The sequence below is a fragment of the Cenococcum geophilum genome, assembly GCF_001692895.1.
Source record: "Cenococcum geophilum 1.58 unplaced genomic scaffold K441scaffold_8, whole genome shotgun sequence".
NCBI lineage: Eukaryota > Fungi > Ascomycota > Dothideomycetes > Gloniales > Gloniaceae > Cenococcum > Cenococcum geophilum.
Window position 1 is genome coordinate 1238885 of NW_027137566.1, and position 24121 is coordinate 1263005.

Genomic DNA, 24121 nt, shown 5'->3' on the forward strand with positions numbered 1-24121 from the left:
TTTCTATATGGCAGTTTCTTATTAATAGGTTCTAGTGGTTCTATGCCGGATTAGGGGTAATATCCCTTGTTTGCGAAGAACGGGGTAAGTCCTGTAGTAGTTAAGATATAATTATTTGCTGCGAATTCACCTAGTAGGAGGTGATCTACCCAGTTATCTTAACTATAGGCGACTACCTGTTGTAGGTACGCTTTTATACTAGTATTAGCGTTTTCTAATTACCCAGTAGTTTTATAATAGAAGGATATAGATATCTTAACGGAGATGCTAAGGCGTTAACAGATTCGTCTCTATACATCAGAGCCGAATTGTATACCTTAGTCGGATGTAATTAAGTTAGGTAACCTATATAATCAATAGATTTCGCGGAGGAAGGCGTTAGTGACGTTGCTAACGGCTACGCCTTTAGTTAGGACGTAGTGGCGCTCTTTTATAAGTCGGTATATTATCATAAGGATGTTCTTATAGGTACGGCTATATTACTTACAGAGTGGTAGGTTAACAACGAAATCTATAGCGATATCTGCCCATCATCATATAGGTACTAGTAGAGGGTATAGTAGTCCTTAGTACTTTGTATTAAAGGCCTTAGCGCGCTTATAACCATAGCAGGCGCCTATAAAGCATTCAACTAAGTCTATCATTTTAGGCCAGAAGTAGTATCGGCTAAAAAGCTTATAGGTTCCTCTTCTACCTAGGTAGCCGCTTAATCGGAGGTCGTGGGCTATTTAGATTAGTTGCCGTTATAGATTTTCTAAGTTGGGGACGAATAGACGGCCTTTATAATAGAGCCTATTCTTTTTTACTTCTAAAGCTACCATATTAATCTAGCCTAAGCTTTGGAATTTAGTCAGTAGCGTATAGGCGCCGGCGGTCTTTACAGCAATAAGTTAATACAGTAATAGGTTAACAGAGGTGTTATATGCCGTAGTAATAAGCTCGTTAATTTCGGGAGGTAATTCTAGTTCTATGGTATGGAGCTAAGGTATAGTTAGCTCTATTATAGGTAGCATACCTAGGGCTAAATTCCATGCTTTTAGGATCGTCTATTGTTAGAACTAGTTATAGGGGTCATCTTTAAACTAAGGAAGGTCTTATAAGCGGCGTATTAGGCTATTAGGCTTAGTACCTTATACTCCTAGCCTATATACAATTTTAAAGTTAAAACCAAAGAGGAACTCGTTCCAGCGTACTTAGCATTAATTTAGCTATTTCATAATTATAAAGTACTTAAGATTGCGATAATCCGTAAGGACTTTAGTTAGCTGGTTAGGTTCTACTAAGGAGAGTTCCAGTCAGAATTCCTTAAACGCTTATACAATCACAAGAAGTTCCTTATTATAGATCTCATAGTTATATTCTTATAGTATAAGCTTAGATAAATAGAATATAACTAGGTAAAAGAAACCGTTGTTACCTATCTAGAAAAGGACGCCTGCGTTAACGTAGTCTAAGGAGTTAGTCTTAAGATAGAGTTATCGTCCTAGTATAAAGTGAGCTAGGATAGGTGCTTTAGTAAAAGCATCTTTAAGGTCTTGGAACGCCTTCTTGTATTTAGGCGTCTAGATAAAACATAGATATATTTTTCTTCCTTTTACGGAAAGGCCCTTTGTTCGCATTATTGCTATAAATAGTGCTATAACACCTAAGAAGTTATATATAAATTTTTAATAGAAGTTAGCAAAACCAAGGAAAGCTTATACGTCTTTAATGCAGTTAAGGGTTTGCTATTTAGTAATTATGCGTACCTTCTTAGGGTCTATACGGACACCCTTAATAGTAACAATTAGTCTAAGGTATTTTACTTCTATAACTAAGAATTCGCACTTCTTTAAATTAATATAAAGTCCTACGTCCCTAAGGCGCTGTAGGACCTTTTAAACGTGCTCGGTATGCTTAGAAGGGTTATTACTATAAATAAGTATATCGTCTAGGTACGTAGAGCAGAAGTCGTTAAGGTAGTCCCGTAAGGCGTTATTAATATAGCTTTAGAAGCTGCCTAGGCCGTTATATACACTAAAGGGCATAACGGTATATTTAAATTAGCTAAAGCGTAATGCGAATGCGGTTTTCCATTCGTTACCTTCTTATATTTGGAGGCGGTTAAAGGCAGCAATGATATTAAGCTTAGTATAGATTTTAGCTTAGCTAAGCCGTTTAAAAGTCTTACGTATAAGCGGTATAAGGTATTAGTTCTTAATCGTAATAGCGTTAAGTCCTCTATAGTTAACATAGAATTAAATACCTCCTTTTAGCTTCTTAGTAAGGAGAATAGGGGCGGCTACTAGGGATATACTAGGGCGAATAAACCCTTTATTAAGGTGTTTATTGATATACTTTTTAATAACTAGAAGTTTGTCTTTTAATATTAAATAGGGTCTCTTATAGGGTAGCGTTTTTCCTTATTTAATATTAATAGTATAGTTATTAGGTTGATGTGGGGGGAGTATATTTACGCTCTTTTGTAAGTATATATTAATAAAGTTATAGTACCTCTTAGGGAGGAGCTTACAGAGTTCCTTATTGGTAAGTCCTTTTTTAAGCTTTATAAACTTCTTAAAGTCTAAAGGTAAAAGTCCGTAGAGTTCTGCGGGGGTATTATTTTCTAGGAGGTTAACTATATCTATCTTATTACTATAGAGGATATAGTCCTGTTTTTTATTAAGCTTATATAGTTATAATTAGGAGGCTGCGGTAACAGTCCAGCCTTTCCTATATACTATGCGGTAAAAGGCTATAGTACTTATATAGTAGCAGTTAGTCGTAGGTAAGATAATAAGGGGTTCCTTAGGTTGGTATCCTAGGGAGTAGATAGAGGCGGCTAGGCTATATCCTAGGCAGGTCTCTCTATAGTATTTAGAGTTAAAGATTACTTTTCTCTTTTTTCAGTTAATGGTAGGGTTATATTATTTAAGCTAGTTTATTCTAAGGATAATAGGGTAGTTAGTAAGTAGTGTAATATAGGCCTAGAGTTCTTCCTAGTGCCTATTTATATCTAGGTAGAGTTGTGCTATATAGGTAATCTTCTATACAGTATAACTACCGTCAGCGAGTTATAGGGCGCAGGCTTTGGTAAGGGGTAAGGTAGGTAGGTTATAAGTGCACATAAATTAGGTATTTATAAATTTATTAGTAGCTCCGCAATTAATTATAGAACGGCTTTTATATTATTTTTTAGTAGTAGTTCCTATTACGGGTAAAACTATCTATTTCCGTCCATTTATCTTTACTAAGTTATCTATTAAGTAGGCCGATATATAGATCCCCTTATTATTAGGGCGTCCTAACCTATAACTTAGGGCTAGGACTTGGCGTTTTCCGTTTCCGTATCTAACTCTACCGCTATTACTGCGTCTTTGTCTTATACGGTAGTGGCATATAGCAACGTATTTAGTGTTTAAGGTACTAGGTTAGGTATTAGGCGGCGGCTATTAAACCTAGCTATTAGGCAGTTTGGGCTATAGCTATAATAGCCTTCTTAACAATATCTATAGCAACGCTTTAGCTTTTAAAGTAGCTTATATTCTCCATCTAGTAGCTTCTACGGAAAGGTTGGTATAGAAAGGTTAATATTAGGACTAGTAGTATTACTTAGGGTAGTAGGCGTTAGTGGTTTAGTAGGTCCGGAGGGCTTCTATAAGGAGGTCTTCGGGTAAAGATTTATAGTAGTGATCTAATTTAGTCGTCGTTTAATCTTCTATATAACTGCTACCATATTATAAACATTATTGTAGTTATAGCTGGCGGCTGCGTAACTAAGGCAATAAGTGACTTTTTTAAGGAGATCTTCCTGGTCTTTAGTATCGTCTTAGGCGAGGGCTTTGGTATATTCCTGGAATTTAATATAGAACTTATTAAATAATTTAGTAGGGCTTATCTTTAGGGCATGTAGTTTAGCTTAGTTAGTGGCTAGTAGGTTATAGTCGCGGTATATTAGGTTAAGATCATTAAGGACTTCTTAGTGGGACTGCTACTTCTAGGGGCCATTAGTCTCCCATTAGGCGAAGAGTCTATTAAATAGTATACCCTTTATTCGCCCAATAATATAGCCAATCTTAGTATCTTCCGTAGGAAAAAGGTAGGCGCTCTAAGTTAGTTTCTTGCGGATTTACATCTTTTAGTAGCTATATTCTTTACGGTCTCTCTAGAAAACTAGGGGATTAGGGTAACATGCATTAAACCCTACAGTAGCAGCTTAGGTTTAGTCGTTATAGCTTTCATTATTGCTTTAGTAGGGGTTCCTATTAGGTAAAGCTGCTTAGCGCTAACCCTTTATTAAGCGTTAAGTAGGTAAAGTTACTAGGGGCGTAGAGACTTAAGTGGCGTTATATATAGTAGAGAGGTGTCTAGCGTTATTATAAATGTGCTTATTAAGCTAAGATTATAGGTATTTAATTGTGCCTTNTTTTTTAGTGACNNTAGCAATAAGTNNAATCTTAGCCTTCTTTAACTATTAGACGTCGCGTTTAGACACACAGAGGTTATCTTCGGTTTTTTAACGCGTGTTATTAGCGAGCGCCTCATAAGCTTATAGGTCTTGGATGATATCGCGATCTTAGGCAGTACGCATCTCGGCTTATATAAGCTTTAGGTGGTAGTTCTATAAAAGGCGGTAGTATTTATTAGGTTCTTATACTACCATTTTTACAAACGTCTTAGCGTCTCGTATTTTGATTTTAATGGGTAGTAGCCCTTCCGCTTGCTTGTCCGTAGTTATATAGTTAATAAAAAATAAGATATTATTAGTGTCCATCTCCTTAGGGGTTAAGGCTAGGGCTAATAAATCGAATTCTCCTGGGATTGATTGGCGTTGTAGGTTAAGTGTAGGTATTGGATTATTCTTTGGGTTTAACATAGTGGCTAGTAAGGAATATCGTCTTACTATCATAGGTTCCTTAGAAGTATAAAGTGAGGTAACTTATAGGCACGCTGCTTCTGGTAGCGCCTGTAGTATTACAGAGACGTAGAATTGGTTATAGGCTGGGTGTCGGTAGTAAAAAGGCGCAACGTAATGTCACGGGACGGGGCAGTGGCTACAAGACGTATGTATTCGAGGAGTCTACAAGACGTTGCGCGATCGATCGTAAGGGTCGAGGGCGTAAGGAGGTGATATACCTACGCGTAGCTGACATAAGCTGTACGCGAGGTGTACGCAAGAGCACGGGGCTCTCCTATGGAGGCCCCTGCGGTGGGGTTCCGTGACAAAGTACTACTTTACTTAGCTAATGCCTCTAAAGAAGAAATATATTTTAAGAATAAGGAGTAAGTTTAAAAGTATACTACTAACTAAGGAAGTCTTTATAATGGCAATCTCGTCCTTAACTAGAGCTTAAATAGGGATAATTAATTCCATAACGTTTCTGCATTTAGGGTTAAATAATAATAAGATACAAAAGGGGCCCAAATATATACCTAAAGGTTGCGTTTAAAAGTCTACCGAGTGTCTTACTAACGCGGAGAGCAATCTCTTTAGTAGCGTAACTAAGCATTGCAGCGAGTGGAACAATAGCAATGAAGTTAACGACAAATATCGCAACGCCATTAATATCAAGATAGTTGACCACAAAACCGACGGGAACGGCAACTAGGAGAAGGTTTATCCACGAGCCGAACAGGACGGCGCGAATCTGATGCTTAATCGGAATTTTACGTTTAAAAGCAGCTTTCTGCCTTTCAGACCTTGTGGATTTCTTAGTTTCCACGCGATCTAAGCCTTCGTTCTCTTCAGTGCTCTTGTTCTGCCGACCGGGGGCCATAAGTGGAGGCTTTTCGGTGGTCGCAGAAGCTGGTGGTGGCACAAGACTGTAAAAGGGGGAGCGAAGCCTGTCGTGCTCGAAGCTGTAAGGCAAGAGAACGCCTCTACAACAAAGACTCACTAAAAGAAACTAGGTGTAACCAATTAGAGTGTAGAGAACCCAAACTTAGGCCTGAGATCACCATATATCGGTACAGGGCTAAGTCCACTACTATTTAAGGATAGGATCCCGGGGAAACTCTAGGCATTTGTAGTACTAATAGAAATCCACTACCCTTACAGGATCTAGCAGTGATCTTGTTGGATTGGCGTGGCGTGGATCTGAGGCCAAATCCACGCCATCCACCAAAAAGACGATTTGCCGCCAGGATCGCCATAGCGCTCCAGTGTAGATATATACTATATATAGTAAGTCTTAGCATAGGCTTAGTGTTATAATTAAGGAGTAGAGTATAGTTAAACTTACTAAAAAGGGTACTAGATTTGCTTACCACCTCCCTCTAAGCGTCCCTCTATAATCTCATCGTCCTTAATAACTTTCACCTTATTACTAAGTCCACCCTCTACCTTAAAGCCTCCGATTGCGATAAACTCTTCCTTAAGGCCCTTACCCTAAGCTTTATTAACTACTATAGGTGGCTAAGGCAAAGCTTCTACAGCCTTACAAGCGGCAGAGGCTTATGCGGGTGGGCGCGGCTGCGCTTATAGGAAAATATCGCTCTATATAATCAAGGGAGCAAAATAGAGCTATAGCGCGATCGCGTATGGAGGAAGGGCGTAGGAAGAAAAGCAATATAGGCGGCTCCCCGAGATTGTATGGAAAGCACTCCTATTTTTAAATTCTAAGCTCTACTAATTAGCTTAACACCACGCTTTAACACCTTATTAATCCTTCCTCCTTAGCCTCCTTCTTCTAATTGGGTATAGAACTGGCGCTCTAGGAGCTCCAAAGCTTCAAGATCTACTCCGCGCCACCAATTAAATCAGTAGATCCACCGCCAAAGCAAATTGGATCCAGCCATCCACGCCATATTGCCGCCAATCCAACATGATCACTGGGATCTAGTGACATCGCTAATTCAGAGACACAGGGACATTGAAGAAGCTTGCCGATCTGTATTCTTCGCTTCCTGTTCCAAACCGACTGATCCGCCCGACCTCACGGCCACCTAGGTTCACTTGGAGAACGTGCGAGGTATTATCTTCAAGCTCTGTGGCGGCGTGGCCAATGGTGAAGTCGATTCGATTTCTAGAATAAAGGACGCAGATGTTAAGTTCCAACTTTGCTTTTGAATTGCTTTTCCGAGATAGTCTGATAAAGCGGTCGTTAGCGACGATTTTCTCGGTCGAGCAACCCTGAAAACGTGTTTGCGTTGTATCGATGTATCTACCATGAAAAGTCAGCGTCTTTGAAGATCTGTAAGGATCCTGCAACTATGATATTAGAGCTAGCGGGGTGGCATGGTTTTTGATAGACCACCTAGAATGAACTTGCGGGCTTACGCGTGGGTGGAATCTAAAACAAATGCGACCCAGTTGGTAGCAAGATGAAGACGAAGATTCGTAGACCTCATGTCGGAATTCTGCGCCTTGTCAACATTATCATCTACCCGATGAGCATTCAACAATCGATAGAGGTTCTCGTGGCCTGCGAATGCAGCCCAGTACATGGAGTCCTGGCTCGGAATAGCCCCATAATCGAGCAAGTGTTGAACTACTCTCTCATGGCCTTTCTCCGTGGCTTTACGGAGCGGCGAACGTTGAAGCTTATCGACGGTATTCACATTTGCTCCATGAAGAAGCAAGTGCCTAACCACGGAGCTCTGTCCAAATTTTGCAGCAAAGGAGAGTGGGGTGCGTGAAAGATTATCCGCTGCCTCGATATCAGCTTTGCCTTCCACCAGCTTCTCCACGACGCTCTGGTAACCATCTCTCGCAGCTAGATGCAGCGGCGTGCGCCCCATTTGATCCCTGATGTCAGATTCAGCTTGCGCTCTCAGCAATATCTCGACCATGGTAGGGTTTGCAAAAAGGGTAGCGCGATATAAGGCTGTTAGTCCATATATGTCCTTTGCTTCCATGTTAGCGCCGTGTCGTAACAGCTCCTGAACGATGCTAACATTTTCCATTTTGTTCGTATCACTGAGTGGCTGAGGAGCGGGTTTGACGGGGCCTTCTGTGTCGAGCCACGCTTGCAAACTTTGCTCTTGTCCACATGCAGCGGCTAACAGTAAAGGTGTTTGACGATTTTTTGACACTGTGTCTATTTTGGAGCCGTTGGCTATCAGCAGTCGTGCCGCGGCAAAGTGGCCCTTTTCTGCAGTGTGATGAAGAGGCAGCCCTAAAGAATTATGAGATTAACAAATGGCAACTTTGAAGTCTTGAAGTGAGTGGTTGTATCACTAACATCCATTTCTGTCTAAGTTGTTGACTTTGCAAGTCTTGATCAGTAGCGTAACTACCTCTTCATATCCAAGTCTTGAAGCGAGATGGAGAGCAGGCAGACCGTACTCCATCAAAGGATCGTCGCAGAACTCACAAATTGGAGGATGGAGCACTGATTCAAGCATACACCTTAGAAGAGGGACATGCCTTGTTCTAATTGTCCAACCAAGAAGCCCATGAAGATAAGATTTCCGAGAGGCGACATCGGCTCGCCATGGAAAGAACCCCCAGGCCATGTCTTGATATAAAGCAAAATCTCGGAACGTATCCCATACAGGAGACTGCTGTGAAATGCTCCTGGTTTGGAACGCCCAATTTTCCACTGCATACTCTACAAATGGGTGAGACTTCAGATCTGGTAACCGAGCGTGAATAAGCGATAAAATATTTATCATGACATCTCGCCGCCGCCGACTGATCGGAAACAGGCGAAGAATAAAACGTGCAGCGGTGATGTGGCTTAGAAAATCATAGCCACCAAGCGGGATACGTAGGATACCTCTTCGTTCTATCTCTTGGTAGAATGACCTCAAGTAAATGATGCACACTTGACCACACTCTAGCTCCCCATCATCCTCTACGAAGCGAATGGCGGGATGGAAGGTGCTGTCGTTCCTGTCTTGGATCAAGTATTGTTTGGTGGATAAGTGAGCAAGCCGTACACGACGGTCTACTGGGTCCCAGTTTAGCAGGATGCCGCAGGTGTCCATCAACGATCTCATCTCATATCGTCTGTTTTCGCCAAACTCGACGACATCTTTCAGCTCCTCAGCTAGAAGAGGTCGCACAGCGCAACATACCCATCTCAGGATTTTTTGAGCAAGGGCCAGACGTCTTACGGTGATGTTGATTTTGTTTAAGCATTGGTTATATGTCTCTGCCACATCCCGAGGGAGCTTGTTGAGAGCTTCACGAACCTCTTCGTCGTCCTGGCAGTATCTTATCAAAGCTTCAATTTGAAGCCTAACCCATAAAAATCTATTCAAATTAGCCAACACGCCTTGTTCAATCTCACGTAAAGTTGCATTTCTTACACGCCATTTGATTCTCTAAGGAGCCGTTCCCTAATTTCGTTGACAAGGACTGGATCGTGGACAAGTAGTACTTGGGGCATCTCAATGGACTCTAGATTCTCTCTGTTGGAATTTTGGCTTTCCGATGTAATCGTACGTAGACGGGGGAGCTGCGGTTGCGATGGAGAAGATATTGGAGTTCGCATCGAGTTTGGTGTTGGCGCTGATGGTAACGTTGGGCTAGATGTGAGGATTGGTCCTGGTGTCGGCGGTGTCGGGGGCGTCGGCGACCTGTGTTCCGTTGAAGTATTCTCAGCATCGGGGACAACTATTTCTAGGTACCTGGTAATGTCCGCCATAACATCGTCGGACGATATGAAAATCTGAGAGGTTCCAGAGAGAATATTCTCTATTCCTATATCGTAATTAGCGCCATCTTTTAGGATGACTTCCCCGCTCGCAAGAAATATCTTTGACTGGTGGGCAAGACCACAAGTTCGAACCAGATGTTGGAAAATACGCAGTACAGCCCAGGCTTCCTCGGGTTCGAACTCATCGAGTCCATCGATCAGGAAAAACGATTTTGGCAGGCAGACGAACAATCTGGAGAATAAGACACTCAGTTCTTCGAGTTGGGGTTCCGGCCTTCTGTGTTCGTACAAGCTCTCCACTAGTTCTTCCACCTCCGCTGGCCACGGGCGCTTGAGTCTATTCAGATACAGGAGTAGCTGTTTTACAAAGCTTGCCAGCACACAGGTTGCTTTCAAGGTTCTGCGTTCCGCATGCTCGCAATAAAAAAATACTGCGGCCAGACCAAGGGGCTGCGCCCGTTCTTGCACAAATTCTATGACTCTTGTTCTATGCGGTACCGTCAATTGAGAGCAAGAGCAATGACGGTTCAGAAGACCTACGTGACCATAGTCTTACCCGAACCAGCTTCCTCGGCTGCTGATTAGCAAAGGGTGACTGGATAAAACTGAACGAAATTCTGCATTACCTATCCCACAAAGCCAGAAGGAGGCTGCTTGTGAGCTATGTAACCATTCACTGAAGAGCTCGCGAGCTAAGAGCCACTGCGCGGTGCCTTTTGCTCGTGTACGAGACAGACGTTTGTGTACCAACTCATGGTCATAATCAGACACCCTTTCAAGAAGAGGAATACTCGCACTTCGATCAACTAGTCATTATTGAGTTTAATTTGTATAATATACAAGACAGTCAAACTTACAGAGATCTTTCAATGACCAAGCATCCGTTGCTTTGAATTTTTGAAGCGCTTCTGCAAAAAAGAAATAACATTAGACCTCGACTACGGTAGTATTCATCTAGGTACGGATAAGAAATTGCTACCAGTCCTTAAGTGAACTGGGATATACTTTGTTGAACTTCTCTCTCGCCCAAGCTTCGACCACAACGCTTCATCAACTTGAAAACGTCGTGCGATTGAACATAACCACGTGTAACAGCCATGATGGTGTCTGTCTTGGACGCTTCCTCAAGTCCGATTTTCTCGAGACCAATCTTGACATTAAAGCGAAAATAACGGTTCTCTTCGTCCAGGAGGTTATGTGTGCGCTGGAAGTTCTCTGCCACTGCTTCAGTCGCTGTAGATATCTTCACTAAAGTCTCGCCTATAGTTAACAGCCCTGTCTTGAACGGCTCAATCGAAGCCATGCCAGTGCCTATTGAGACTAGGCACTTCAAATTGTCTTCAAGCTTTCCGGGCCAGAGGTCCTGAGCTTGGTTCCAGAGTTCTACAATCGGATTATTCGCGCCTGTCGCGCCATCGATGAACTCCTCGCCATAGCTCCCAACATCAATTCGGATAGGTTCGAAAAAGGAGGATGCCGCTGCTGTTGCACGTGCGGCCTCCCAGATTTTCGTCGCTTTAAGAAGATCGCTGCCACCGCGCGGCTGTGCATAGCTAGTGAGGTGTACCTCGGGAAGGTTAGCAACGAGGAAAGAAGATGCTGAGAACCATATTATTGCTCTGCAAGTAGAGCAAGTCTGTGACGTCTCTGGCAATCATTGACTTACAATTTGAGAGGTCAACTTGCTGGTAGCACAGACAAAGCTTGGTGGCATGTTAGTCAAGCGTTTGCACGTATTTTCTGGGGAAAACACATACACTTTGCATGGCGCATTCTCATAGTTCTGAAGAAGTTCATCCTCCTCATAGCCCGCTTTTTTGACAATTTCCTTGATCGCTCGTTCTAATTCCGGTGTATCAAATCGACCCTGAATCTGCCCGTTCCACAACTTCACTCTATGATGCTTTCTCTTGAAAATTCCATCAGACATTTTTGTATACGCCGCAATACAGCCATCGATACTCATTTCGAGCCGACCTAACATGATAGCCAAGAGACTGCGTAGATCAGCTATGCTCACAATGGATGCACAGTTAGGAAGCCGCACCCGCCAGTGCTTGTGCCTCCGATCATGTCAAAGTATGCGCAAGGCTTGGGGGTCGAGTCCAAGCGAGCCTCTGAAGCAATCACTTCCATGAGTTGCTTCAAGATCTGGAGAGTAGAAAGCCCGCGTACGCCGCCCCCATCGAGTGACAGGAGACATAGGTTTTTTCCAGGCATGATGCTCGATTAATGCATTTCACCCTAACAAGATGAAAATTTGCTTGATCGCGATGAAGCGACTCGAAAAGAGGGTTGTACTGAGCGGAGCGGAGCGGAGCGTAAGGTTATCTCATGAATCAGACACTCCGCAAAAGATTTGTTCCGTGACACAGGATTTAGCTTACCTCAGCGAGCTCAGACGTAATTTTAATTAGAGCGGATGTTCCTTCGGCCCGTTAGCAAGTTAACTAAACGTCTGTTCGGCGCGTCTTATTAAAAGCATAACATAGCTGACCGGGGAGCGGGCCACCCCACGTAGCGAGCCACACAAGAATATGCCTTACCATTTTTTATTTCATAGCAAATTACACCAAAACTAAAAGGTCTTAGTATATTACACAATACCAAATTAACCTTTGCCCTCTTGTAAAGCCGTAACCACTATATAAAATGTCATACATGCTACCGAGATGGCCTATGGTCTGGTTACGCTCTTCCGGAGAGACATTATTTATCTGTAGTATTAGCATAGAATAAACGGAGCTTAAGGATGGTGGTAGAGTAAACCTACCGTTAATATTTTTTTACCCGAAGCCTGTCGCAATTAGTATAGCTCTAGCGCGATTTTAAACCTAGCAATGAGCCCTAACCGTACAAATATGTTATAGTAATTTGCGTATAGGAAGGCTTTGTTTTTTAGAATATTAATACCTCCAGTTATATGTCTAACAACACCATAATAATATATTATTGAATAATAGTATAGATATTTAAGCGCTTTTTAATTTATATTTAATTTAATAACACGTTTTTATAGTATTATTAAAAAATACTAAATCCTTATAAATATTAAATATTAATAAAAGCACTAGCGTTACAGAAGAATGGCCGAGCTAGTGCTTTGTCGTTCTATCTAATATGTAATACGTCTTAGTACACTAGCACCTTTAGTCTAAAGATATCTTAAATACTTATAAAGTTATCTTAAAATGCCTTCTGCTTAATACTAATAGTTAAGAGATATAAGACAATATAGAATATAGGGAGTCCTTTAAGGCGGAAAGCAAATTTCCTCTTATATTTGGTTAGTATAATATAGTGCAGTCTAGGTATAGAACTTAGCTTACGGTCTACTATCCTTTTCCTTATTCTTAATATATTTTAGGCTTATATTTACTATAATTATACTCTAGCTAGGGTCTTTTTTGCTGTAAATAATTATAACGTTAATATTTTAAAACTAGAGTGCCTTGTTACTGCCTTTAGCACTAGCGCTTTTGGTAAAAGCTCCTAGTCTTATAGCTATAGCTACGCTAAAAAGGAGAAGAAGCGAAATTTAGGCTTAAATAAAGCTATATAGAGGTTTAGCATCATCTACCTAGAGAGCGTGTAACGGAACCTTGTAGCAAGAACTACAATAGGTTCTGTTAATGGGCTAGGTGTGTAGGAAATGCAAAGACAATAGTTAACAACGTAATAATAACTGGTGGAGTGGTTGCCTAACAGATTAACTCTAATTGTATTCTGAGAATTACTACAAGGAAGGAACTATCTAGGTAGGGACTAAGGGTCCTTAAATATACAACTGTACTCCTATAAAATCCTTCTTATACGTAATATACGTCTTATACGTAAGGTACGTAAGTTCCTCTCGTTTCTCTTGTTTAATACGTAGCATATTATATAACCTTGGTTACCATTTCTCGTTACATAGTTTTACGGGTTCTATTTTGGACCGTGCTTATATTAACTAACTAGCTTCTTCTAACTCCTCTCCTAGTAGTTATAACATTGTACTTAAAGCGTCCGTAATACTATCTCCCTCCTCTTTATCTTTGTCCTTAAAGATTTAAAATATCTTTAAGTCGTTTACTAAAGGTATAATGTCCGTTTAATTAATTTAGTTAATATTGTTACTTATAATACTTAAAGCAATTTCTTCTTCACACGCCCAACGTCGTGCTCGTACTGTTACTGCGATATTATCTCTTAGTAAGATTATACCGTCTCTATATTCTTATTGTGCGAAAGAGGGGTTAGTTTACGTTGCGCTGGCGAGTCCTTCTTTACGACAGCCGTCCTCTTACTTAGAGTACACTAAAGCGAATATTTGTTCGTCCTGTGACGTTCGCTCTACCTCTAATGCTAAATATACGCGACTTATTACTCTTAATAGTTGTCTAGTTCCCTAATTAATTTGTCTTAGGGTTTTATATTTAATCTACTGCTGCGCGGCTAAATAGTAAACTATTTTAAGCCTTTACTAAGTTAGAACGTTCTTATAATGCGGAATAGAAGGCCCTAGATGCTTATATCGCGGCGTCTACTTAACTGCTTCGTCTTAAGAAGGTTTGTAAGAAGGTTTATTTAAAGGAGTAGAAGCTTATAGAATAAGGTCTTTAGGAACTGGGTAATAAGAGAACTGACTCTCCTCCTATGGTGCGGGAAATAACTCCGAGTAGTTCGGTAGTTACTCCTCCCGTATCCCCCTTAGGTGGCTCGTTTTTTGGCGATTTCCCTATATTAATGTTGCCTAATCCTTTTTCTTCTGATACTCCTATACCTTTTCTATAGCATTCTTTAAATTCTTTAGTGGCTCCTAGGTAGTCTTAGTGTAGCCTATCTACTTAACCTTATACTATGTTTTATTGTTAACGTCCTTATAACTAATAATCCTTAAAACTTGCCATTTATCTTCTTCCTATCCTCTATACGTGTCTGCTTTGTAAACTAGTGGCTTAATATCTCTATATACTGGCTCTAGTATCGCAATATACTATATAGGGTAGATCTTTATTTTAGCTAGTAGGTTTAACTTAAATGTGATTAATGAAATTCTTTTTTTGATTTTAAAAGGTCCTAGTCTAACATAGTCTAACTTCTTGCTTAGTCGTCGACTCTTGAAATTTTTGTGTAGTAGCTATACTTTATCTCCCTCCTTAAGATCTGGTCCCTTAGATCTCTTAGCATCGTAGTACCTTTTTATTCTTTACTATACTGCTTTAGCTGTTTTTATAAGGTTTGTATGAAGATTTATTAAAGTCTCTATCCTTTGCTTTGCTGTGCTACTTACTTTCTTTGCTTAACGTGGCGATAATAAGGTCCTTAGCTTATATCCGTAATTCGCCTTAAATAGTAACGTACCTATTCCTTCTTATGGTGTTGTATTGTATATAAACTATATAACTGGTAATAGCGATACCTAATTGTTCTATACGTGATTGATATAATGTCTTAGATACTGCTCTAGTATCTAGTTTAATCTTTCCGTTTAACCGTCTGTCTGCGGATAATATACAGTAGAAGTTGCTGCTTAAACTCCTTGTTCCGCTAAGAATACTTCCTAGAATACTACTATGAATCTTAGATCTCTATCCGATATAATTTTACTTAGTGCTCTATGTCTTACGAACACTTCCTTAATATAGATTCTAGCGATATCTTCTACTGAGATTTCTTCCGTATATACTATAAAGTATCCCCACTTTATAAGCTTGTCTACTATTACTAAGATCGCGTTATAATCTTATCCGGTGATAGGATCTCTTGACTTTAGTAACTTAATAATAAAGTCCTATAATATAACCTCCTATGGTCTCTCTGGTATTTTAATAGGTTGTAGCCCTTTATACGGCTTATGCCTTATTAGTTTATTCCTTTAACAATTTAGACACTCCTTAGTAACCTTCTTAGCTATCCTCTAGATTCCGTCAATGATATACTCCTTTTAAAGTCTTAACACTAAGCCCGTAGCTCCGTTGTGTCCTTAAGTTAGTCCCTTGTGGAAGTCCTCTATAAACTGCTTTGCTATACTTCTTAGGATATACTTCGCTTTTTGATTTTTGTATATATCTGACTATAGGTCTTCTAGCTGTTCTTTTAGAATTCTTTATACCTAAAAGCTTTCTGGTGTCTTATAGACTTTCTTTAACTTATTCTCTTAAGTTGCTACGATTTTTGGATGATTGTATCTAATCAGTCCATCTATATCTTTTTACAGTAAAGCCCCTGATGGCTTTTCATCATTTTATAGTTTAGCTTTTTAACTTAACGTATTGGCTCGTGTATTGTCTGTACCCTTAGTATACTAAATTTTAAAATAGTATTCCGTAAGCATCTCTGCCTATCTAACCTGTCTTTAGTTAAGTTCCTTCATTATTAGGAATCCCATTAGGTTCTTATAATCCGTCTTAACTATAAATAGTTTCTCTATACCTTGTAAGAATGCTCTCTATTTCTTTAATGCTGTAACTATACCTAATAACTCCTTATTGTAGATGTTATAGTTTAACTCTAGTAGTGTTATCTTTCGACTATAATATGCCACTGGATGCTATTTATTTAGATACTTTTATACGAAATATACTTCTAGTATAAAGTCTAATGCATCTATTTCTACAACCGTCTCTAGTCCTGGTTAATAGATCTTAAGAACTGGCTCCTAGGTAAACAACTCCTTAATTTTCTTAAAGAGTCCCTACTATTCCTTTCCCTATACCTATAGTTCCTCTTTCTTTATTAACCGCGTAAGTGGTTTGATATCCTTTAACCACTGCGCTATAAACCTTCTGTAGTAATTATAAAACCCTAGAAACAATTTTAACTGCGTTACGTTCTCCAGTTCTTACCAATTTACTATAGCTTTAATCTTCTTTAGATCTATACTAAGTTGGCCTAGTTTAATAATAAATCCGACAAAATCGGTCTTTCTAGTAAAGAACTCGCATTTTTTAATTGCTATTAGTATCTGTTCTTCCTATAGTCTCCTTAAGACCTATTTAACGTGTTCTCCATATTCTTCTTCATTTATTAAGTAGATAATAATATTATTAAGATATACTATAATAAATTCATCCAAGTATTCTCCTAATATATTGTTAATACGCTTCTGGAACGTTACTAGTGCGTTTATAAGCCTAAATTACATAACTAATAGTTTATATAGTCCTTTCTTTAACCTAAAGGCTACCTTTTATTCGTCGCCTTCCTTAATCCTAATCTAATAGTACGCCTATCTTAGATCTATCTTCGTAAAGATTTACGCATTACCTATCCTATCTTAGATTTCGCTAATTAAGGGTAAAGGATACCTATCCTTTCTGGTAATGCTGTTTAACTATCTATAGTTAATACACAGCCTTAGTTTGCCATTCTTCTTTGGTATAAATAGTACTGGATAACCCGCTGATAACTGCGATAGTCTAATATATCCCTTTTGTAAGTTTTCTTAAACAAACTCTTTTAATACTCTACCTTCTTCTTTAGTAAGCTTATAGATTGGAAAGAACCTTAGACTTGTTCCTGGTTCCAATTCTATTTTATAGTCCTATGCTATATACTCTAATAGCTTTTCACTCTTAGGTAACTATAGTTTCTTACCATACTTATAGTATCTCTTTGGTATATAGCTTAGCCCTTTTTCCGTTTCTTTGTAGGTCGCTCCTACTTAGTACTATACCATCTTAGCTTGTTATCGTATCTTACGGCGTTAAGTATCCCTAATATCGACTTAACCTGTAACCTAATCGATCTTTAGATTATATTCCTATAACTAAGGCATTTCTAATACTGCCTTATTATTTCCTAATGGTAATATATTAAAAGACATCTCAATTTATCTTCCTTTAATAGTTAGCTAAATAGGTTCTATTTCAAGATTAATAATGCCTCCTCCATAGGCTATCTGATCTCCTAAAATTATCACTAATAGGTAAAGACGTTTCTTCTGTCTATGTAGTAATTCTATTCTTTTAACTGCTGTTAGCAAGATATAGTTCCTTATTACTCCACTATCTATTAGCGCCTTAAACTATTAATCTTGCCATTTAACTTATAAATTTAGGTGTTGTCCTTAAATTCCTTTAAGGGTCTAAGGCTCTACCACTAGCTCCCTCTGGTCCTATAGGCCTCTACTTTTCCTAACTGTTAGCTACTTGATCCTATTTATACTTAGTCTAACTTAGGCTAATACTTAGTTCGTTTCTTATCTTTAATATACTATAAACAGGTGTTTTTTAAACATTCCTACCATTGTTATCCATCTAGGCATTCTTCCGTAAGGAATCTTCCTGGTTAAAGTATTAAGTCCCCTTATTCTTAAACTTTTACTAGGTGCTAACTATGTATATACTTAGCATTTCAATACTTCGCCTCATCCGTTATCTAATATATCCTTATTAGATACTTTCGATTTTTATCCTTTAGTGCTCTATACATATTATACGTATTATCCACGCATGCTATCCATAATAGTGTATAATGTGCTTGGTGTTTTGGGTCAACTCTTAGCTTATCCTCGTCCTTAAGTTTAAACCTTTTTCGTATTAATCTGAGCGTTGCGACTTTGTTCGTAGGTACTGAGATATGTCTTTCGTTTCTCTAGTCCTCTAATTACTCCTTTAGATCCTTTAATGTTATAATTAAGGCTCCCTTAATGTGAGTCATAGCCTTCTCTGTAATTGGGTGGTCTTGGACAACTTTTCAATCTTTAGGCTAAACACTATGTTCCCCTAGTAAGTCCTCTGGGTCTATGTATCTGTCTCCTAGTCTAATCGCTATTTGTGCTGCAGATTCTCTGATCTATAAAGAAGCTTCTTACCTCTTATTCGTGGGTGTCCTAATTTATACTCCGAATTTTTGATCCCTTAGATTCTTTAATCTTGAGCTTGCTTCTGTCTTAAGCTTAGCTCTAGCCTTAGTCTAACTAGGCTTGCTTGGTATCTTTATCTCCTCTTAAGAGTCCTAGATCTCACTTATCTCGTCTTAAGAATCTTATACTATTAGGAATTCTTATCCCAAGCTTATTTGTATGTCCTTGAACTAAGCTGCTGCTCTGCTCTATCGGTTTCTGTCCGTTGTGGGTCTTTAAGCTTGCTTTATCTTATCTTAAGAATCTTAGTCGTCTTTTATCTCGTCTTGAGAATCTTGAGCCTTTGGCCTTTTACCTTTATTAAGTAGTAAGCTAGCACTAGCAGTTGTTTGCTTGCTTAATCGTCTCTAGATATTACTTCTTCCGTCTTATAAGGCGATAGATGCCGTATCTAACGGTGTTATAATACCCGTTACTAAACCTTGCTCTATGGCGGTCTTAGTTTCTACTTCTATTGCGTTATTAAGGTTTGGATACCCCTAGTTAGTTCCTTTACTATCCTTATCGCTGTTAATTAATAAGTACTCTAACTCTATTGTCATTATTGCTAATTATTATCCGCATGTTACTGTGATATCTTAATCTAGCTTATAGAGTTAATCTTATTCTTTGTCTAACTTTATGGTTCCTTTAAGTCCTCTTAACTCTAGCTCTTGTGGCTAATAGCTTATACCGTACTTAGCGTCTTTATAAATTTAGTATACGTTATTATAACAAAACACAAAACTTTTAATTAAACACTCTTTTGTTCCTCGCAGTACACTATTATCCCTTTATACGTGTATATTATATACTATTGGTCTAGTTCCCTTTATTACATAGTAACTCTAACCATCTTTGTAATCCCTTATAAAGTAACCCTATTTTCCGCAATTTATATAAGCTCCGTCTCTAAACTATTAACTTTATTATGGAGTCCGCCTAAACGTCTTCTGCTATTAAGATCCCTAGTTTAGCCTCTGCTCCTTAGTTCTGTAATTACTAGATCCTTAACCTTTAGGTTTCCATAGTTTCTTACTTTATCTCTTATAGGCTTCTTTAGTGCCACTTAGGTCTATTGGCTCTGCGCTATACTATAGTTTCTAACTTGGCTTTGGTCGTTACGTATTCTGCGTTTTATATAACTGTGGAACTCTATCCTAGCCTTTCTTAGCCTGTTCCCTTTGGAAGATCCTATTGTTGATTTTAATCGCTTAATCTATTAATTCCCTTAGGGTGTCCGCATCTTCCATTAGAATGATTATATCTTAGACTTTAGCCTTAAGTCCTTGTTTGTACTGTGCTATAAGCGCCCTATTATTCCATTTGACTTGTGTTATAAGTGTTTAAAACTATATCGTGTATTCGATCGCTAAAGTTCGCTATATTAGGTCCTAAAGCTTTTTTTTTGCTATAGTTGTTGCTTCCGGGTCCCCAAATATCTATATTAATTGTTCCGCGAATCCTGCCTAGCTAAAAAACACAAATTATACTTCTTAATTAGTAGTAGTCATCCTATTAGTCTGTATCTCTATTAAGTAGGGTTTAAACTATTTAAGTGCCTAACCCGTTAGAAATAGTCCTGCGTAGGCTATCTGGTCTATTATCGTGGCTAACTTGGCCCCTTCTTATATAACTTTAAAATACATCTGCGTTAGAAATCCTTTAAGCTTTAATCTCTCTCCTAAGAATTGTTTAATTAATAGTAACTTAACTTTTGCTGCTCCAATTCCATTGAGTCTATTCTTAAGTACCGTATTATTTTCTATTAATCGATCCACTATTTCTTATAATTGTCCTACCGTTATAGGTTATTGCGAGTCGGTGTCCGCTATACTAGTGTCACCCCCTAACCTTAAAGTAGTTGCCGCCGTTAATGGCGTCATGGTGGCTGCTTTTAGTGGCATGTTATTCAACTTTATATTTAATACCGTAACTAGGTAGTGATTATATAACGGAACCTTGTAGTAAGAACTACGATAGGTTCTATTAATAGGCTAGGTGTGTAGGAAATGTAAAGATAATAGTTAATAACGTAATAATAACTAGTGGAGTGGTTGCCTAATAGATTAACTCTAATTATATTCTAAGAATTACTATAAGGAAGGAACTATCTAGGTAGGGACTAAGGGTCCTTAAATACACAACTGTACTCCTATGAAATCCTTTTTATACATAATGTACGTCTTATACGTAAGGTACGTAAGTTCCTCTCGTTCCTCTTGTTTAATACGTAGCATGTTATATAACCTTAGTTACTATTTCTCGTTATATAGTTCCACGGGTTCCATCCTAGACCGTGCTTGTATTAACCAACTAGCTTCTTCCGACTCCTCTCCTAGTAGTTATAACATCGTACTTAAAGCGTCCGTAATAGAGCGTATAGGATAGTATAAAAGTCCTTAATTTAGGATCCACTTTTATAGCTATTAGTATATCTTTACGTAAGAGAGGATATAGTAAAGATATATATTACAAAGTTCCGCCAGCGAAGATACGCTTTAAATACCTTTAAGTTATATTTACGCAGCTAAATATCTAGGGTTTTTTAGGTCCTCTTTTTAATCTTTAAATAGTACCTAGTTTATAGCAATTAGAAGAGCGCGATTATAGGTAGGAGGATATATAATCTTACCTATATTTGTTTACCTATATACCTAGCCTATTAATAGGTCTGCCATGGTATTTCCTATAAGGCTTTATTATGCCTAGATAGAAGTTCTTTTTAGTAGTAGTTTATCCTAGTATACGTTTATATTTAAGGACACTTATATATATTATAAGAATGGTTCCTTATATATAGTTATTTACGCAAAATTAGCAGCCTCTATATAATTTACTTATATCCCTTCTCTATAGCATATAATAGTATATAAGAAAATCGCATTCTTTAGGCAAAATAAGCCGACCTATTTAAGAAATACCTCTTACTAATTGTTATGGTATTTCGCCTCTAGTATATAATCCCTTAGGCTTATTATTAATAATATAGTTGTCCGCATCTCTGTCCTCCTAATATTATACCCATTAATCTAACCATTTTAGAGGCCCTAAGTAGGTAGAGTTAGCCGTATAAAAATTATAAAGCTTATATAGGCTATTTTTAAAGTTAGATATATTATTCTACTCTAGGTTATTTTTATTAACCCGAGGTATAAGTGGTCTATATTTTCGGGTCCTAGAATTTAAACTTTGCCAAGCTAGCTTCTAATTGGTTAGAAACAAAACCGCGCGCGATAAGTTATAGTAGAATTCACGTGACGAACATCAAAATATTATAAACATTAAAATATCTTAGTATTGCACCTTCCTTTTTGTTAACACCTTTATTAATACTACTATATAGTAAATCCTACTGCAATTAAGTGCAGTAAGTGCTATATCTATAAGCCCCGCCTTAACTTTATTAAAGATAGCCCTTTAAAGAAGCTTTTAAAGCTGTGCCAGTTATATTAGTCAAAGGCGCGTCTTCCCTATATATTACTTCTACTTTTACTTACTTTTCTAGATCTCTAAATATAATTTAAATAAGCGGAGAGCTCTTATAGAGCTAGGTTCTGCTACTAAAACTTGTCCTATAAGGCGTTAGCAAACTACTCTACCTAAAAACGATACCGAGAACACCTTCCTGCCTCGCGGCTAGAATAGCCAAGATACCCCTAAAATAGCTTAACGGCGGAAGACAATTAGGGCAATATAACGGGAGCACCATATTCTTAATTGGTGGGGTGAAGTTCATTCGCCTACTCCTCCGCTATATACTATAGATGAAGCTCTATGCAGTAGAAGAGGCACTCTAGATGGCCCAAATACGTCCTTGCCGGAACTAGCTCCTATGCCTACTCTACCGCTAATACCTACTCCGACTACAGCCACACTACTACCCATTTCGGCTGTTAATTAAGAGCGAATTAAGAAGTTTAGAAGTATACTATAGGCTAAACGTATAGAGACGTGTAGTTGTTATAAGGAGCGGTGGTTCTAAATAGGCCTAGCTACGGAGGGTAATAATATAGGTATATATAAAGCCTGCATTAAGGACGCTAATAGTCTTAAGAATCCGACCCTTCCTCCCCTATTTAGTGAAAGCAATAGGCTTAATCTGGGGCCTGTTCCTGGCTTCCTACCTATACTTACCGCGGTAGAGGAGCTTCTAATTGCGCGCGTATACGTTTATCTACAAGTCGTGCGTGTACGCGGCCAGCAATATCGCTATACTGGCCACGTCTGCTGCTTTGGCCAGAACACACTAAAGACTTAGAGGCAGCTACTATGGCTACCTACTAAACTCAATATACTAGTCGTAAGGCCTATAGTAGTAGATGGTAGTAAATACCTAAGTTAGCGGTTTACTAAACAGTATACTATAAGGCGCTCTGCTATATTACTATAGCTTTACTTTCTAAAGGCCAATTATTCTAATTATCGCAACGTTAAAATATGTAGCACTTGGCTTACTAGCTTACCCGAAAATAGCTCTATATTAGATTAGCTACGTTATATTAATAAGTTAGAGTCTAATTCTAGTGGCCCAACGGCTTACCCTACTGCTCCTATGCAACGTCCTCCTACTATTAATCCTTTACCTATTAAGCTTAGCAGTAATATACTAGACGGTAAATTTAATAATAATATACTGGATACTTTAGTTCCTAATCTAGTACCTAACCTTAATAAATTAGAGCTTTTAGGTTGCGAGGTTTAATACTAATAAGACCTATAAGTGGGCCTAAAGGTTCCTACTATGCGACAAATACCTCTCTCTAAGCGATTAGCTAGCTTTATTATACGCAGCGCCTTTCCTACTCTATTTCCTTATAGTAAAGCCGATTTTAATATACTATAAAGCTATATAGTTACCCTAGCTACGTACGCCAAGCATATGCTTAAGTATTAGGATAGTTGGTTTAGCCGCTACCCCTTATTTCGCTACTATGTATTTAATCAGATTATAAGAGAGCAAGCCCTTAACGCCACCCGCTTCCTTTACAGCCAATTAAATAAGAATAATCTATCTTTAAATAAGCTTAGTAATCTTATAAATGGCAATAGGGGTAGCTAGTTGCTAAATAAGATTATATGGTATATACGGAACCTTAAGGGTACTAGACCTTACTAGAGGCAGAAGAGAAATAAGCTTACAGCTTATGTTAAGAATATTAAGAGCGGGTCTCTATTCTTTATACTTAGCGCTACTAATCTATACTCTTATATACCTCTATTTAACGAATATAAGGCTACTAATAAGGCTTAGCGCTACTAGATTGCTTCTTAAAATCTTAATAATAATTTACATATTGCTGCTTACTGGCTATATCGCCGCTTTAATCTATTTAGGAAGCATATACTTATAGACCTATTTAATGGCACTAACTTTTAGTCTTAATATAAGTAGTAGGTATAAGGTAGCGGCTATATATATAGCTTCTTATAGAGTTTAACAGCCCTAAGGCCAGATCCGTTAGCTAGTGACTTAAGGGCGGCTTTTACTAAGTACTGGGTTACTTTTATATCTATAATTAATCCTAATTAATCTAGGCCTCCTAATCTCTAATATCCTTCTACTCTTAGCTATAAAGAATAGCTTAATACTAGTAAGCTTCTTACTGCCTACTTTAATCGATTTTAATAATACCGCAATTACACCAAATCTTACTGCTTAAGATTAAAGAAAGGCTCTACTAGAGTAAAAGAGTGCCGCTTTTAT

The 24121-nt window shown here is 38.4% G+C and overlaps 4 protein-coding genes across 4 annotated transcripts; all 4 read right to left on the reverse strand.

Annotated features, from left to right (window-relative positions):
- Positions 1 to 5414: 5414 nt before the first annotated feature.
- Positions 5415 to 5627, reverse strand: K441DRAFT_410034 (uncharacterized protein; the record flags this gene model as incomplete). Its single annotated transcript, XM_067641507.1, has 1 exon — positions 5415 to 5627. A coding segment is annotated over one exon (213 nt), but the record flags the coding sequence as incomplete, so codon positions are not given.
- A 2495-nt stretch (positions 5628 to 8122) lies between these two features.
- On the reverse strand, positions 8123 to 10362 carry K441DRAFT_341477 (uncharacterized protein). Its single transcript, XM_067641269.1, has 4 exons — positions 10211 to 10362; positions 10125 to 10135; positions 9235 to 10071; positions 8123 to 9178 (listed from the first exon to the last, which is right to left on the reverse strand). The coding sequence occupies exons 2-4, from the start codon at positions 10130 to 10132 to the stop codon at positions 8158 to 8160; spliced, it is 1866 nt and encodes a 621-aa protein (XP_067507505.1). The 5' UTR covers positions 10133 to 10135; positions 10211 to 10362; the 3' UTR covers positions 8123 to 8157.
- A 207-nt stretch (positions 10363 to 10569) lies between these two features.
- On the reverse strand, positions 10570 to 11804 carry K441DRAFT_545166 (FabD/lysophospholipase-like protein; the record flags this gene model as incomplete). The annotated part of the gene is made up of 4 exons (XM_067642800.1): positions 10570 to 11151; positions 11251 to 11287; positions 11342 to 11581; positions 11632 to 11804. 4 exons carry the CDS (start codon positions 11802 to 11804, stop codon positions 10570 to 10572), a joined length of 1032 nt encoding a protein of 343 aa, XP_067507506.1.
- A 966-nt stretch (positions 11805 to 12770) lies between these two features.
- K441DRAFT_545639 (uncharacterized protein) lies at positions 12771 to 13122 on the reverse strand (the record flags this gene model as incomplete). The annotated part of the gene is made up of 3 exons (XM_067642819.1): positions 12771 to 12858; positions 12914 to 12973; positions 13028 to 13122. Coding segments are annotated over 3 exons (243 nt in total), but the record flags the coding sequence as incomplete, so codon positions are not given.
- Between the last annotated feature and the right edge of the window lie 10999 nt (positions 13123 to 24121).

Bases quoted from the DNA above. Each gene is read 5' to 3' on its own strand.
- K441DRAFT_341477 (XM_067641269.1), bottom strand. The intron at 9,179-9,234 runs GTAAGAAATGCA...TAATTTGAATAG, and splicing joins CTTAGAGAATCAAATGGCGT to ATTTTTATGGGTTAGGCTTC.